Here is a 16,254-nt window from a genome sequence, read left to right as displayed (position 1 = left end):
ACAGGGCAAGGTACATCGTCCGGGGCACAACAGTGCACGTTGTTCTATTATGGTCAAGTTAGTACCTGCACGGAGCTCTCCATACACATGCAAGATCGTCCATCTAGTTAGTACAACCAGAGAGACTCTTGTCCTTCCCAATTGCCACGATACTGCACGACGATATATACAGAAACACTCGCGCTGTACGAGCTGTACGAGCATAGACACGTTTAATTTGTATAACGAGAAAACTACGGACGGTAGAGGACGACACTGCCGGGCCAGATCAGATAGATCAGATGTACTTCTCTACCTGGGGTCCGAGATTAAAATTTGTTCACGCAGACCAGAACCAACGCAAAGTACTGCAGTATACCTCTGCACAGAAGCGCGCTAGTAAATGATGCCACCGCATGGGGCGGATGACGTGACGTCCAACCTGAGCTATTCGTGCCTTTCGTGCCCTTGCCCGCCGACCGATCCCCCACCAAACCCCCATTTTTTGCCTGTTTCCATTATCCTTCTCTTCCCTAATGTGGTGTCACTTGCCCCGGATATTCGCACAAGGTACAAGTCCCACATATCGAATTCACACCACATCGCCAAGTCGTTCCTGTCTCACGGCCGTCACATTGCGATATTGTTCCCTGTGGGCTGGCACCCAATCACACACATATTCAAAGTTGGTATAAATATATGTATATACATGAAATATGAAATGGGAAAGCCCAATGTTTGCATCCTCTCCCCCCGAAATTCGATATTTCCGCGGGTATGATCAGCCTCTCCTATCCTCACACTGCCCCTTTGTGTCTCACGACCAGACAGATGGGACCGGAATAGGACATGTTTGCCGATTGTGAGGAGCGCCCGAGAATGTCATCAGTCTCCTATGAATGTCATCGATGTGTAGGAGGCACCAGTGGCTGCGGGCATCACAATGCTTTGTCTAAACGCGTCGTTCAGGTAGGTCCCTGCCAGTTGAGGGTGGTTGTGTTTGACCCTCCTCTTCTGTTTCCACCCAGACAAGCGCAGGGTCCAGGTTTTGTCGCATTCCTCTTCGTTCTCAGGTAGGGCCCCTTCAGTTGACTACGATTGTGTTCAACCATCCCTTTCTCCTTCTACCCAGACAGGCGCAGGGTCCAGGTTTCATCCCATCTCTCACTCGTCCTCCAGGTAGGCCTTTAACAGTTGACTGCGGTCATGTTGAACCTGCAGTCTCTGTTTCGTCTCATTCCTCTCTTGTCCTCATCTCTCTTGCCACGGCGTTGCACAGCTCGACCTTCACCCCTGAGCTCATAAGGACGTGAATCCACAAGCGCTGGGTGTCAGAAAGCCTGTCGTTCTCGGACTTAACCTCAGAGAACATCACTTGGCTCGTCTCTGGATTCCACAAGAACAAATCAGGGACGCCGCCTCCCCGCTGCCGATAATCCTGCGCCATCACCATACAGATACTGGCCAGAGCTGAGCCGTCAAAACAAGCTGCAATCTCTAGCAGATCGTCGACCGCGAAGTCCCAGTTCAAGCCGACCACGCAAGTGCGCCTCTCTCTTTCTCGCTCGTCGACTTCGCGGATTAATCGCCCTGCACCGCCATTCGATAGCTCAGCAAGTCGGTGGTGTATCTCGGATGCGCGTGAGGGGAAAAACGCCTCGGTGTATAGATCCAGGGGGCAGGTCTGGAATTCCGTCTGGAAAACATTCGGGATATAGGCGAAGAGGATATCATAGAAGAGGTATGCGAAGAGGGTTTGAAGAATGCCACCTTCAGCATGGTAACCTGCGACGATTAGCCTACTTTCAACCAGAATCGAACAACTGCACTGTCCATCTCTCTCGAAATACTACTCCGAGGGAAATATGCATGAGCTTACCTTTCCACCCCTGATTTCGATACCATGAAAGGCACATAGCTTCAACGCTGCATTCGCCACCACCATCCTTCTCATCCACCCATATCGTTTTGGCACTTCGCCGTTCCTCAGCACCCGCGCGCCCAACATCAGCAGGTATGACTCGAACTTGTATACCCTCAACATTCCTCTCTATGGGCGTGATAAGCCGTGTGTGTCCAAAGTCGTGCTGTTCCCTCTTTGGGGTTTTTATAGCCTTCTCGAGCTTGACTATGCGCTTCTCCAAATCGTAATGGTATATTACGTGACAGTCACGGTCCTGTAAACCTTCTTCGGCCGTCTTCAGTGATGACCGCTTCCAATATCTTTTCAATTGGTCCTGGCTCATTCCAGCTGTTTCCGTTGAGTTGGCTCCGGCGTCTGCCAAGTAATGCTCCTCAAGAAGCGCCTTTCTCTGGTATATGCCACCCCGACGATAAGTGAAGAGCCGTTGTTCCAGAAGTTCCGTCAACACACTATGTTCACGCTCATACATCTTCAGCCGTCCAAATACCAAAGTCGCCTTGAATATAATGCGTGTATACACCGAGCAAGGCGAAAAGAGTCGTAGATATGCTCCCTCTCCGCTTTCATAGACCCGTTCCTCCTTGTGCTGCTCATCTGCTACCAGAGCCTGCCATTTGGGGTAGACCTCCTCGAAAATGGATAGCATTTCTTCCTGTACCTGATTATCCTGTAGACCATTTTCGAGTACGCTGTCAACCTGGTGTTGGAGGCGGATACTTGCTTCGAATTCAAGTAACATGGCCCTCGATGGGAATATATTTGCTGACCTACAAATTAAATAATTTGGAAAATTCCTCTTCTGAATCCGTGCCAGAATAATCGTTGTGAGTGATTTATCTGGGCCGTGTCAGTAATTGTTTGATTTGTGTGAACTGGGAACTACGCACCCGTCCATTTAGTTGATCTGTAATAAACCATGTGTACTCTTTCGAAAAGTTTCAACGTACTGGACGAAAGTCGAATGCAGGACCCAATATTGCCAAGAATCCTGAGGATGAAGTGTCTATCCCTATTATTTTCGCCGAATGTCTGATCTGACAATTTCACATTGCCGTTTGAACGAGTGGCATTCTCGTCCTGGTGAACCACGTCACTGTTCCCGGCCGAGATATGAGGGATATCTGATATCCTGATCTCAGGGGATACTATTTCCAGATTAGATTTCGATTTCAGTATCTTCAGGCCCACCGAACCAAGACCGCTTTGAGCCCGACTCATACGTCGAAGAGCGCTCAGAAGCTCCGTTTTGTTCTTTCCTCGAACCCTTGCTTCCTTGCCGATGCTCTTCAATTCATCCAACGACAGCAATGATGATACCTCCTCCAGCGTCGTGGTATCCTCAGTCAATGCATCGGCAAAAGTAAATGAGTTGCCTTCCAGTTGAGAATCCGAGTCTTCTATCTTAACATCTGTGATCAGTCCTGCCTCTGAGACCCGCGACAGAGGACGAGATGACTGTAGACTCCCAATAGCAGCGGAAATATCTGATATATCGGAATGATACCCCAGTTTTGAAGTACGATGCCAGGCCGACGTCTTTCTGAGAAATAATCGGACATAACTAGTAGGTATTAGCAAAATAGTTAGTAATAAACACGGCCAGGCGTTTCTTACAGATACTGGGCCTCATAACTCAATCCGCGCCACTCGTCAAATACTTTCCCCTCTCTCTCGTCAAATAAATGGCTTTCTTCATCAAGGACAGTTTCCAAAGCTAGGTTGAAGGCATCGACGTAAATTGACCGGCGGCCACTGGGTAATTTCTGGGAGTTTAAATTATCTTCAAGGTCTTTGGATATATTTAGATCCTTCTCGAACAGCTGTATAGCCTCGTAATCTACGATAGCATCCTTTCCCTGATCTAGATGTGGGAGAGCGCTTTCCAGCTCCGTGGGGCCGTCCGTGTCTGGCTTGGACTCAGCTGCGTCCGTATCTGTACCAAAGGTGTCGAGGTCCAAGTCAGGCCTCGAATTTTCGAAGCCGCCGCAGGTTGCTGAAGGAGTTTCTGGTTTCAGGGTCTCAACTTGCTCACCAGTCTTCCGCCGCTTCACGGGATAACCATTATCACGCTCATCTATAGCCGCCATCTGTGACAACAATTGTGGGATATCTGGCAACCCTCCATCCACTGTTTTGGGCCTGGCCGACGTGTATTATAGCCAGGCCATATCGCCCATTCAGCGAAGCGTCCTTTGTGATATAAATCACCTTATCGCGAGGAGGTGGGGTTAACTAGATGGCGGAGAGAAGTTCGCGAAATTCCTGACGCGTAATCACGTGATGTCCATTTATGCGGCGTGATCCACACATAACTGGAGAGAAGACAAAGAGTAACTGTCCTTGCCAGATCGACAGCTGTTTCTACCACTAAGGAGATGAATTAATACATACATCTCTCAAACAATGGAAGCTAAGAACCCGCCCACTGGAATCGCCGCCGCTGCCCAAGCGTATCAACTCGCCATGTCCCAACAACCAGCGGCTCAGACTGAGGCAGAGAGCACTGATATCTCAGCCAACCCACCTCAATCAGAGGCGGCGAAAGACGTCACCATGGCCGATGAGTCCGTTGAGGTTTGTGTGGCATAAGAGTGGTCTTGGTGGGACACTTGCTTATTTTGCCATAGTCACCTGCGCCTGCAGTGGGAAAAGTTCCCAACGCTCAGAGCCCGATTCCTGCCCGCACTGGTACACCTGTGCAGGCAAATATTGCTGCAGATAGCTCGTCTCGAGCGGCGTCACAGCATCCTGAGCCAGGGCCCACCGCTATGCCTGCGCATGCCCCACCTCATGGTGCTCCTGCGCGCCAGTATCTGAACGCTAAAGTCACGGCGACGTTGTTGGAAGGCATGAAGCATCTGGCCAAAGAACAGTGCGTTTAATCTGGGGCTGTGTTTTACTTATCATGCAGCGTATTGATTCTATAATAGGCCATCTGACCCACTGAGGGTGCTGGGGGAGTTCTTACTTCAGAAATCTAAGGAGATTGAGGGAAACTGAGTAAATTTGGGTGTATATTACGGGATGGAAAATGGATAGGCAGCTACGCATGATATCAAAGAGGAGATAGCAGCTGGTAATGACAACGAGCTATGAGAAGACAGGAGTGATTGGAAATGATTTCGCCAACTAAATTAGGCCCAGTGGTCAAGCAGATAGTGTTCATACTGTCACATTGATATCACGGTTCAAAAGCCAGGAACATGTAAGACGGGTGGTGCGTGCGGGTTTCAATTCACTGAGATCTAAGCTATCCGAGCTTTTAGAACAGTAACCTCGATCATAATGCAAGATATCCGGCCCCAACTCCTTAAACATCCATTCCAACGAATGATCTATGAGACCATGGTGCTGGCGGTGGAGCTCTCGTATCTCCAGGTGGGTGGGAGAACACCGACGGTCTTGTAGTAACGGGACAGGCGGTGGATGCGGGACTCGATGAGAATCAGGCGGAACTTGGAGTCCTGGTCCTTGCGGTTGCGCTCGAGGTGCTTGCGGACAGCGACGGCCTGGAGAATCAATGATTAGCATTGCGATTGCGTCTGGTGCGAATTTTGCCAAAACGTACCTTCTTGATCAACATGTAAAGATCCTCTGGGATTTCTGGTGCGAGGCCTGTGATCACTCCGTCAGTCTTTGAGACCAAACAGAGGCTGGGGTTTATGGAATAAATCCACGGCTATATTCGTGCAATATGTGCATATCCGAGTATAGTCGTGAATTCATGTCGGTGGAACCGTACCGTTGGACTTGAGGATTCTGAGAATCTTGTTACCTGGGACATCGTTAGTTTATGTTCGAAGAAACTGGATTAAAAAGATTCCACATACCGGTCACAACCTTGACCTGGGCAACACCGTGGCTGTCACGGAGGACAACACCGATTTGCGATGGGGTAGCTCCCTTCTTTGCAAGCTTGCAAATCTGGTCGACAACCTATAAAAGTGTAAGCGCGCGATCTTTGCGACCGATGTCAATTGGCAAATTGTACCTGCTCAGGAGTGGTCTTCAACCATGCTGGAGGAGTGCGGGAGTATGGGATGGCGGAGGCAGATATGCCCTTTCCGTTAGAGTGAAGGCGTCCCATTGTCGATGATTATGAAGTTGTCGAAGGGCGGAGAGTCGTCGTCGTGGGTGAGGATCAAAAGTTGTCGCTTCTCTTCCCGACGAAAAGTGCGGTCGCTTAAATTAAGCTAGGGCAGCAACTTCTGTGTGTGGTAACCGCGCTAGTACCAATCGGAATTTGGAGATTAAAACCATCGAGATTTTCTTCCTCTTGCCAGTATATTTGTACTCTCCAACTTTGGAGTTGTTGTTCGCAACTCGATTTGTCGGCCTGTGGCCTCAAATTGCCGGAAACAGTAATGGGCCACGACGACCATATCACACTGGGGCAGGTACCCTCATCGTGGTGATGTTTGGACCGTTGTGTTGATGAATGACATTGGTAAGTTTTATGACATTTCCCTTTTCATCCAGGCGCTTTCCCCCCCGAGATACAATGATGATACACTTTTTACTTATTTTCTGGTACCTCTTATGTCAGGCGCCCTCACAGGCCCGATGATCTTAACGGACTATCTGATCCATATCTCAAACATGCAGTGCATGCGAAAGCTCAATTGCCTTATTCTATCAGGATTACCTTTGGGAACATAGCTAATCATGCAATAGTTTATCGATGAATGCTTTCTCAACACTTCTCTGATTCTCAGAGCGAGGTAACGAACTACGTACTTGATATATTTCTTTCAGGCATCGTTTTGGCAGATATTTGGTGGCATAGGACACAATGAACATATTTACCATCGAAACAAAATCTTGATATGATGCTGAAACTTGACTTCGTGTGTATTCATTATGGGATGTGGCATCGGACTTCGTGATGCATATATCTCTTCACCTTTGTTCCCCCGAAACCTTACATAATCCCAAACTAAACGCCTAACACCTGGCCGAATTATCTCCCAACATAGTTCAGCAATGCTCCATGCTCCATATCCCAAGTACTATTGCGCATGAGTTACTATCTCTGCATATAAATCGTCCGGTATCTTCTTGATCAATGTCAACGTAAGCTCCTTTATGGTCTCGGCCTGTAGAGGTGGAAATGACCGAAGTATTTTTGTTGGGCTGTAACAGTAGTCAGCAATGTTTCCTATGGGACTGAGAATAGAATATATGTACCTTGGGGAGCTTAAGATGGAGTTTCTCAGCATAACAAGCTGTGCCACAATGCAAAGGATGTTCAAATGTGCACCATATGCAAAAAGGAAGTCCCAGAGGCGCAGGACTTCTGGTAGAGGTGGCGTACAGGCGCACAAGGTAAGGACGGAGGGGAATGCGTACAGCTCTGCATGCATGCCCTTGCCGATGAGATAGAGGCTCAGCTTCGGGTCAACAATTGACAACACCTTGTCGACCAGTGCCAGTCCTTTGTGGACACCACTCATGGCGCCACGTACATACCCAGGAACCTCGTGAGTGATGAACCTATGAAATGCAACGAAAGCCTCTGATTCACTCCGAGCGGCGTACAGGAAAGGAGCAGCGAGCACATTCATTCCCTGGACGTATGTCCCAGGCTCAGACGTTCCAGCGTCCGACCCTTCCGTGGTCAAGGTCAAGGCTCGGGCTCTATTCTTGATCACCGGCGTCGCAGAATGTAATTCTGGACTGCCATCCGCCGTGGCAGTATGTGTAACCTTGCTGTTGTTACTAGCGCTACTTGCACTCTCAATGCGGCTTTCTTTCGCGTCATGTAGCCTCCAAGCCACTGCATTTAATAGACGGATCAAGCTTGCTTCACTGACCCGACGTCGGAAAAGAGGGTCCGTCGCGAGTGTTCGAAATGTGTCGTTGCGGATCTTGGAGTAGGCTGGTGAAGCTCCACGGTGAACTAGCACGAGGTATGCATCAGTCTCCAGTAGCGGCGCATTCAAGAGAATCAGCCACGCATAGATTCGAAGAGAGGACTTTAAGATAGTCAGCAAAACCGCTCAAAACAAGCCTGCGCCAAGTAAACTTGCCATTCCATCGCTGTCGCTCTTGATTCCTTGGTCCAGAATTTTCAATCTCGTGGAATCCAACGCACCCCTCAGGTCGCGGTCAGGGCCTTCTCGAATGAGCCGATCGAGTGAGAGGGTTTCCGCCGCCACCGGCTTCTTCGCACTGATTTGCTTTCTACCAGTTAGTCCTGTGGCCTGGGTGCTCACGGTGGTAACATCGCTATTTGACCTCGTGCGTTGGTGGACATGAGTTGTTGGCAAAGGTGGCTGGTCTTTAGGCCTCGGAGTTAGGTTCTGCGACGTTTGCTGTAGGCGTTGTTGTGAAATCAAGGAAGGTTTGTTTGAGCCCAATGTGTGGGCTGAGTTCAATCTCCGAAGTGTTCGGTGGGTTCTAGGGGACGGAGGAGCTTGGATTGACGGAATGCTTGTGGGCGCAAGAGAAGAGAAGCTCTCTTTCGTAGGGGACGCCATTCTTGAAGATATTAAACAGGCTTCACACCGTCGGCATAATTGGAAGCGTCAAGGCGGTCTCTGAGAGATACTATATATTTCAGAAGCGGAGTGTGCTATATCGACACTTTTTGTGAGGTTAACAGAAGGACGTCAAACCCCGCGATTAACTATTACTGTATAAAGCGCGGCTGTTTGGGCCCTTCGCGTGCGCGTGAGATTCAGTGGGGTCTCAGCCTTAAGTGGTAGCCTTGCCATGCTCATCAACAGAGGGGTATAAGCTCGGATTTAGCGTACTGCTAATCCATTGCTTGTTCCAGGCTTTCCTCTCCTACTATCAGAATCATTTTGACTAAAATAACACATACTGAGGCTTGATAGCCTATAGGCAGTAGGATAGTGGTCTTAAACTGGGATTCAGCTGGTTCAAATGCAGTCTGTTTGTGGCCCCTTAAATCCTCAAATAGTTGGTCCTATGCGAATAGCAACGTTGAGCACTCGTTATGAGGGAAACAGGGAAACAGGGAAACTCTGGGTATCATCTTTTTGTAATATTTGTGAAATGAAATCAGGTAGCTGAATAGCTGAATCGATTGAATCGAAGTATACAAGGTAACGAGCTTTACAATAACCTCGAGTCTTAAACCACGTGAAAGTATCCACCCCTGTAATCTACTAGCACACCAAAGGAGCATACATACAACAGCAGTTCTATCGCTAAAATGCATCACTTTGTTCCTAAACCATCCTCAAGCCTCCCGAAAATCAAACAGCGCCCATGACTCCCTATATTTCCCAGCATTATAATCATTTGTGAATTATAGACAAAACAGTGTTGTTTTTGGAGCCCCTAAAATTTATTCATGCTCAACGGATCGAGGTGCGGTTGGTGTGCTGACGGTGCGTGTGTTGTGGCAGAATTCCAATCTCTGCCGCCTGGTGGTGGTCTCGGCGACGAAAATGAGTGTGTGGGATTTTGATATTTGGCTTCGCGGCCGAAATAATCAGGCGTTTGCCTCCCGGATCTCCCTACTGGAGACGTGACGGCTGGAGATAATTGAGTTAGAGGAAGATCGGGTTTCGACGGGTATTCCACGTCTCGGCCATTCGAGGCAAGCATCTCGTAAGTGCTAGGATCCTTACTGTAAGCTCTGGCAGCATCTGCACTAATAAACTCCCCGCTGGGCTTGGCTTTTGACCTGACTAGGTCGTACCAGCCCGTGAACATCGACAGGCGCGACATGAGAAGCAACAGCCAAATACCGTTGCACTGCGATTGTCAGCACTACGCTTCACAGCTACTAACGACAGAATGAGACTTACGGAGAGAAGAACAAGTACAGCGGTAATCGTGGCCTGGTTCATGATCAGGTCGGCGGATTTCTCCAAGCAAGGGCCTTTTTTGCCCGCGTTCGTCACTAAGCAGAGAAGCCATTCCACGGATGGGCTTGTTTCCCCTCCCGCCGTGGCATCGAGCAGCGAGACATTTGCCGCCTTAATTTGGTTATTGTCCATCACAACGAAGACAACCGCAAAGAATATGACATCGGTTATGATGATGAGGACGATAGCGATGCCCCTCCATTGAAGTTCCACAACTCGTTGAACTCGGCGATAGGCTTGTCGAGGGGTAAGGGTAACAACACTACCCGAATACGACGGAAGCGCAGAGCTGTTGGTGGTGCTGCTGCTATCAGAAAGAGAGGCCAGATAGACCTTTATGCAGTATCCAAACGTGGTGAACTGGATGATGACAGTTAAGCCAGCAAATATCAGAAGCGGAATCCAAAAGTCGGCAAGACTGTTCGTGTGGTTGATATGGCAGGTTTCTAAATCAGGTTAGCAGAGGCACATGAGGACCATAATTTGTCGGACATACCTCCAAAGCGAAATGAAACCCCGCTGAATACCATGGCAATAGCAAGGGCAACAGCAGGAACACCCCAGCCTCCAGCTAAAGCACCCCACATAACTAAGAGCCACCCGCGTCAGCTATTGATACCGTTGTCCTTGCCAGACGTTCAACTTACAGGCTTTTCCAATTACAACTTGCCAACAAATTTGCAAATGCAGCGCGAGGGCACGCATGAACACCCACATGATGCCGCACCAACCACCAGCCAAGAGAAATGCGCCAGAGAGTGCGCATGTTATACTACTCTCCATACCATGCGGCGTAATCGCGTTGGCGCATTGTTCCGGTTTCGCTCCCAAGGGGATAACAAATCCCAGCTAGAATGGATGATTAGACCACTGCCGACTGCAAGTTCCAGGGAATACATACCTGCATGATTACGACGGCAATAACAAGACAAATACTCAGATAGTGCCGATGCGTCTTCTCAACCGGCAGAACCGCAAACGAAAGGAGTAGGAACACTGTGCACACCAGTCCCACCACATTGAGCCAGCTACTCGCGTTTGTTACTGTCTGAAATGAATCGGGGTATAGCCAGTCCGTCGACGGACATGGCAAGCAACAGGTGATATTTGGCGCGAGTTCCGTACATATTCTGCCGGGAATATCTGGAAAGGCTTTATTAGCGGGGCCCAGCGAGCTCTGGCAACAGAGGGAAACTCACAGCCAGTTGTGATGTTGACGTATAATTCCTCTTGTAGGAAGGGAGCAAAACAGTTGCCCCGAAAGGCCGCATCCAATGTTGCGTTGTAAACCATATTTGCGATTCGGACTGCGAGGCGAAGACAGACTAAGATTTAGATTTCGGACCCGGCATCCGCCGCCGCAAAAAGAGGTTGAAGCTGGTCCCCTCTGGGAAGTGGCTTTCGATGCGCCGCCGTCGAATTGGTGAATGCGCGACCGTTGCAACAGAGGCAGTTCTTAGGCCATGCTATGGGCTCGATCGCAAAGGAGTGTTATCTGAGCACGATTAAGCGTTTCAGCTTCACGAATACACAACGCGACAATGGCGAGCGGCGAGGAAACAGCGCGAACTTGAAGACGACGAATCGATCGGTCTTCCTGTCGATAGGGCGTGAAATGAGCGAGCGCGTGGTCGTTTGTACGAGGAACAGAGAAGCAAGATGACAGAAAAACCTGGGGGAGACTACTGTTGCCTTAATAAGAAATTGTACTGTACGTGCAGGGTGCATGCAGTGGGTGTTCCATAATAAAACTAATCTATGGGCAATACGCCAACAGATCCCCGTTGAGCATGCCAGACCTGTGCGATGGTCCTTGGGTCCAGAATGAACCAAACGCGGTTCTTGTGGGGAACCGGGGAGGGGGTGAGGGGAGGGGTCGAGGGGGGAGGAGGGAACAGACGGGCGATGATGCGCGGGATGGAACCGTGTAGCTGCACAGTAAGGCCGAATGAGCAGGTGCGGAAACTTTCAGGGGAGCAAGTGGAAAAAATGGCGCGACGAACAAGGTGTGAGGGGTCCAGAGAGAGGGGGGCAGTGAGCACTAGGGCATGATAGCAGGGGCGGCAAGGCGACGCTAGAGATAGGAGCCAAGGATTAGGACTAAAAATGAGAAGAATTGGGATGGGTCCAGTAGAAGGGTAGAAGTCTCAGTTGCAGCAAATAGAGGGCTATACTATAGTTAGGGGAGTAGTAGGGGAGTATGGGACTAGTAGGTGACATAGAAGGGGGCGTAGTAGGGGTGTTGCAACGTGCCTAATCAGCCTACAAAGGTAGGTGTCGCATGGATGTGGGGATTTCACGGAGTTTACGCGTGCACATGGGCCAGCATACCCTCGTCCATTGATTCGCGAATTCTTCGCATCTCGGCGGTCAGGGTAGGAACGAATCAACGACGTCAGTTGATACGACCGAGGTCCCACTGGACGAGCTGCTAACGCCGCTAAAGGTAATGCGTCCGGCTGTCGCTAGATGAACCCCTGACTGCGGGGTCTCTCTGGTCTGTCTGGTCTGTCTGGACAATTCTGGTGTATGTGGCACTTCATGGGAGCATGGATGAGCATGGATGAACCCATGGAAAGCAAGTCCAGCTCTAAGCCTGGACCTGACGCGGTAAATGAAGACTGGATCTCCAGTACCACTCACTGGTATCACGCACATTACTCGCCTGAATGCTGAAAGTGTGTACGCATGTACGTACGTACGGTACTCGAGTATATCCAACAGCCAAAACTAAGAACCCTAAGGATCCTCAGGGGCTAGGTAGTTGACGGGAACGAGTGACGCTGTGAGGGTGTGAAGGTGTGGCTGCGGAGGTGGCGCCGCAGAACCTACCACATACTACAGAACTGAAGCAGATTCAACACACGACGACGACAGTATGTATGAAGCATGACATGATGCTGAAGAGCATTCAGGCAGTTATTATAGCCGACCTTTACCATTGAGATAGCCGAATACTATTTCGAGTAACTCGATAACCCGATAACTCCATGACTCCATGACTCCATGACTCCATACATACTCTGTCGCTATAGATCGATGCGACGCGATGCGATGCTACGCTGAGTCGAGCGAACTATTTGTAGGGTCGGTAGGTACAGAAGGTTCGGAAGGAGCATTCCACCTATTCCTCCAATACCAAGCCTCATCGCTCTCGAGCCTCCCTCTCCCCCGATCCCAGGTCTCCACGTTTTCACCGTTCCTCTCCCTCAGGGGGCCACTATGTTGGAACTACAGTGCTACCTACTTTACTACTGTTTACGAAATACGAGCAACGAGCAACGAGCAGAGATCAGTTGGTTTACCTACGGAGTACTATGGTATTGGACGGTATTGCAAGTATGGTACTCTATATTAACGTGATGTCGATCAAAATTATGAAGCGGGCGCGTAGTTCATCTCATGATTATCAGGAGAACCGCTACTGCCCTTCAGTGGCACCAACTGTAAGGTACCCGTGGTCTTGTCTTACTTCTTACTTCTTGCTATCTTACTAACCTCCACATGGACAACGCGACGCCTTATACGGCAACTGTTCGAGTGCTGTTCGAGTTCTGTTGGAGAAGTACTCCGTACTGCGTACTCCCTACTCCTGTTGGTTGGAGTTGGAGCATTGGAGCATTATTGATGGAGCCCTGTTCGATGTCGACGACGCCTGTCTCACGGCATTTGCTGGGCGCACTAACTGGATCGCAGATTAGTTCAATTTAGTTCAATTTAGGTCAACTGTGCGCCTTCCAATTTACGTCGATCGCGAGTTTGGTGGGTGGGGGCTGTGGGCGAATTGAAGCGCGACATGAACGTGCTATTATCATGGATAACCCATACTACCGAGGTTAGGCCACAAACCCCTCCCCTGACCCCTCCCCGTCCCCCATCATCCATCTCCCCAGTTCCCCGTCGGTTCCAGTACCATCTCTGACTAGAACCCATCTCTGACTAGAACATTTCGCCTCCGCACACTCAGATTCCTCACAAATTCTGCTCGTGCTCTAGTACCCTTCCCGTCATCCCGACTCTTTCTCCCAACGTTGGAGAAATATACCCTGCATGAACGTAACCTATTCTAAAAGCAAAGAGTAGGGATGAAAAGTTCATCGGGCAACAAAAGTCCCAGCGCTGAGCACTGGACGCAGCTTGGTAAAAACTCCGTATCCGGATCAACGCTGTCAGCTTCCGGAATCCCCGTCATCTCATTCTGCACCAACCAGCCTCCTAATATTGGAATTCATGCGCTTCTGCTGAGCCTTGCAAAGCGAAGGTTGGCGGGACTTTGCCCTGTGAGTCGCTACTATCCGTAGGCGCGGCACACTTACCTCGCTCTTGTCATGCTTCTGTCATGCTCCTGTCATAGGCGTCGTCACGTAGGCTGAACTGGAATTGAGCGTGCCGCAGACTGGTGGCTGTTCCTTCCGCAGCCAATAACGATATCAAGTACGTACTTTGGCGGCGGGTACTGCCTTGTCTATGTGTGCTTGGCCCAAACTGTTTATTTGCTTGGCTGAGAAATATTGGAATTATCGCCGGTAAGCGATGCCACTTTGCTACTTGACTACGGAAGTACTTTGTTTGAACAGAAAATTGTTTCTCTTCCCATTTCCCTTCCCCCTTTCTCACCCTTGCCTGGCCTTCGTCTACTTTCGTAGAATGGCCTGGCAAAACGTCAGGGCTTACACCAGACTGTTACAGGGCATGTCCACATCAGGTAACTCAAACGCTCTTATCCCAATCTTACGCACGGACTGCCGGAAATTGTGACGGTTCTTGTCCAGATCCAAACTCAAACCCCCTTGACAACGTCCTCGTTTGGAACAAAACATGTCGGTGAGAATATCTTACGCGGATGACTCGTTTCCGCCTTCAAATCAAGCACACCAAATATTTCCTACTACTTAGAAAGCGGGATAGATTCTAATGATCCATCCTGACACATTGTCAGAGAGAAAGCGGGGTCTGCCGAAACAAAACGTGGAGATATAAAACCATGTGATAATCGGCTTGTTGTGGGGCTTCACCCACGAAATCCTCCACTCTCCCCCTCATCGGCGTCGAGTTCGCTTGGCTGTTGTCGAAAATACCACGTTTAGATCGTCGGTCGTCTCTTCTTTGATCGTCTCTTCCTTGATTGCCTCTCGCTTCTTTACCACCGTCGTCGCTTGCACGATTACCCCATCCTCGGTCTCAGCTTTGATCTGCAGCTCCTCCTGCACCTCAGTCTTTTCGGTAAGCCTAATGGCAAATGTTCTCAGATCAGCAGCAAAGAGCACAGAATGAGCCCAGCCAGCTTCCTCCCCCCATAGCAACCGAAAGTGATTTCCGATTGCGTCGTATGTAGCTTTAGTCAAGCTCTTGTGCTTGCCTTTTCCAAACTTATAGTCCCGTTGGGCTATCTGCCAAACATGTGTATCCACTGGAACAGATTCGCCCCACCCAAGGCCCATCAAGCACACGCAGTCTGCTACCTTAGGTCCGACACCTTGTAAAGCTAAGAGTTCTTCGTGAGCTTTTCGGTAGCCTGGCCGTCCTCCCGGCTCAAGAGTTTTCCATTCCGTTTCATCGAAGGGTTCGGTGTTACTTAAACTCTCAAGCCAGTTTTCCGGCTTCTCTTTAGATACGATGACCGCTGTCCTTGCGAGATATTTCGCCCGGTAACCGAAGCCCAATTTCCTTAATTGCGACTCGACCTCCGGGCCTGCTAGGGATTCAGGCGTAGGGAAGTCATGGAAGGCTTGATCATGAACGTGACCGATCAAAGGCCCATAACTTAAACATAAGTTGTTAACCTGAGTAGAAATGTTAGACCATTCTCTCGAGACTCTGGGGATATGAAGGGTATTGCGCACCATCTGCGAAATCCGCGCAATGTTGTTGTTGCTACTGCAAATGAAGCCAACCAGAGCTTCCCAAGCATCTTGCTTCAGAATCCGAACCCCCGTGAACTTCGGTGCTCTCTTTTTGAAATTTGCATCCGCCTTGGACCACCGCTCGTACAATTCTGTTAGGTTTGGCTCAAGATTGAAATACTGCCGCAAGAGAGCCTCCGTATCGTCTTTGGTAGAATCATCCTCAACCTTGACTCCTTTGCTGCTAGACGATAGTTTCGCAAGGGGCGAGTTGGAAGGCCAAGTGACTTTATACAGCACATGATTTGGATCTTGCTTTGGATCTTGCTTTAGAGATATAACTCGGCCACGCAGTGAACAGGTCCTGCATGTTATCAGTTATTGCTGCATTGGGAAAATTTGAAGTCACGAGATTGCCCACCATTCATCCTCGTTGAGCTTCTTCCAACGAAACGATTGTCCGCATCGCAATGTAGTATCAAGAGAAAGTTCCGCAAGGCTCACAGCCAACTTTTGCCACTCGCCGGTACGTATGCTATTCATAATTTTTTAAATTATTGCAACAAAATAAAGTATAAGATTGGAAAGGGGTGCTGTTATCTTTTGGGAAGGGGTTTATTTGGCCGACTCCTTTTTCTGTTATTATAAACCTTAAAATTGAGGCTAC

General features: G+C 49.4%; 6 protein-coding genes across 6 annotated transcripts; 1 reads left to right on the top strand and 5 right to left on the bottom strand.

Moving 5' to 3' along the window:
• Positions 1–248: 248 nt before the first annotated feature.
• VE01_08174 (uncharacterized protein) lies at positions 249–4,347 on the bottom strand. The gene is made up of 4 exons (XM_059463945.1): positions 3,518–4,347; positions 2,791–3,464; positions 1,859–2,740; positions 249–1,764 (listed from the first exon to the last, which is right to left on the bottom strand). Exons 1-4 carry the CDS (start codon positions 3,988–3,990, stop codon positions 1,214–1,216), a joined length of 2,580 nt encoding a protein of 859 aa, XP_059319450.1. The 5' UTR covers positions 3,991–4,347; the 3' UTR covers positions 249–1,213.
• On the top strand, positions 4,238–5,207 carry VE01_08173 (uncharacterized protein). The gene is made up of 3 exons (XM_018277601.2): positions 4,238–4,477; positions 4,531–4,775; positions 4,834–5,207. The coding sequence occupies exons 1-3, from the start codon at positions 4,307–4,309 to the stop codon at positions 4,901–4,903; spliced, it is 486 nt and encodes a 161-aa protein (XP_018127512.1). The 5' UTR covers positions 4,238–4,306; the 3' UTR covers positions 4,904–5,207.
• Positions 5,115–6,042, bottom strand: RPS13 (ribosomal 40S subunit protein S13). The gene is made up of 5 exons (XM_018277600.2): positions 5,895–6,042; positions 5,734–5,839; positions 5,646–5,678; positions 5,472–5,518; positions 5,115–5,412 (listed from the first exon to the last, which is right to left on the bottom strand). Exons 1-5 carry the CDS (start codon positions 5,988–5,990, stop codon positions 5,239–5,241), a joined length of 456 nt encoding a protein of 151 aa, XP_018127513.1. The 5' UTR covers positions 5,991–6,042; the 3' UTR covers positions 5,115–5,238.
• Positions 6,043–6,731: 689 nt separating this feature from the next.
• On the bottom strand, positions 6,732–8,538 carry VE01_10818 (uncharacterized protein). The gene is made up of 3 exons (XM_059464268.1): positions 7,933–8,538; positions 7,091–7,878; positions 6,732–7,036 (listed from the first exon to the last, which is right to left on the bottom strand). The coding sequence occupies exons 1-3, from the start codon at positions 8,380–8,382 to the stop codon at positions 6,913–6,915; spliced, it is 1,362 nt and encodes a 453-aa protein (XP_059320251.1). The 5' UTR covers positions 8,383–8,538; the 3' UTR covers positions 6,732–6,912.
• A 225-nt stretch (positions 8,539–8,763) lies between these two features.
• Positions 8,764–11,602, bottom strand: VE01_08171 (uncharacterized protein). Its single transcript, XM_018277599.2, has 6 exons — positions 10,944–11,602; positions 10,646–10,887; positions 10,392–10,593; positions 10,241–10,333; positions 9,685–10,190; positions 8,764–9,631 (listed from the first exon to the last, which is right to left on the bottom strand). The coding sequence occupies exons 1-6, from the start codon at positions 11,035–11,037 to the stop codon at positions 9,212–9,214; spliced, it is 1,557 nt and encodes a 518-aa protein (XP_018127497.2). The 5' UTR covers positions 11,038–11,602; the 3' UTR covers positions 8,764–9,211.
• A 2,595-nt stretch (positions 11,603–14,197) lies between these two features.
• On the bottom strand, positions 14,198–16,183 carry OGG1 (8-oxoguanine glycosylase ogg1). Its single transcript, XM_018277598.2, has 3 exons — positions 16,009–16,183; positions 15,588–15,951; positions 14,198–15,527 (listed from the first exon to the last, which is right to left on the bottom strand). The coding sequence occupies exons 1-3, from the start codon at positions 16,128–16,130 to the stop codon at positions 14,784–14,786; spliced, it is 1,230 nt and encodes a 409-aa protein (XP_018127498.1). The 5' UTR covers positions 16,131–16,183; the 3' UTR covers positions 14,198–14,783.
• Between the last annotated feature and the right edge of the window lie 71 nt (positions 16,184–16,254).

The sequence above is a fragment of the Pseudogymnoascus verrucosus genome (assembly GCF_001662655.1).
Source record: "Pseudogymnoascus verrucosus strain UAMH 10579 unplaced genomic scaffold scaffold_45, whole genome shotgun sequence".
Classification (NCBI taxonomy): Eukaryota; Fungi; Ascomycota; class Leotiomycetes; order Thelebolales; family Thelebolaceae; genus Pseudogymnoascus; species Pseudogymnoascus verrucosus.
The sequence above is the reverse complement of the archived record's forward strand: the minus strand, read 5'-3'. Positions and strand labels throughout refer to the sequence as shown.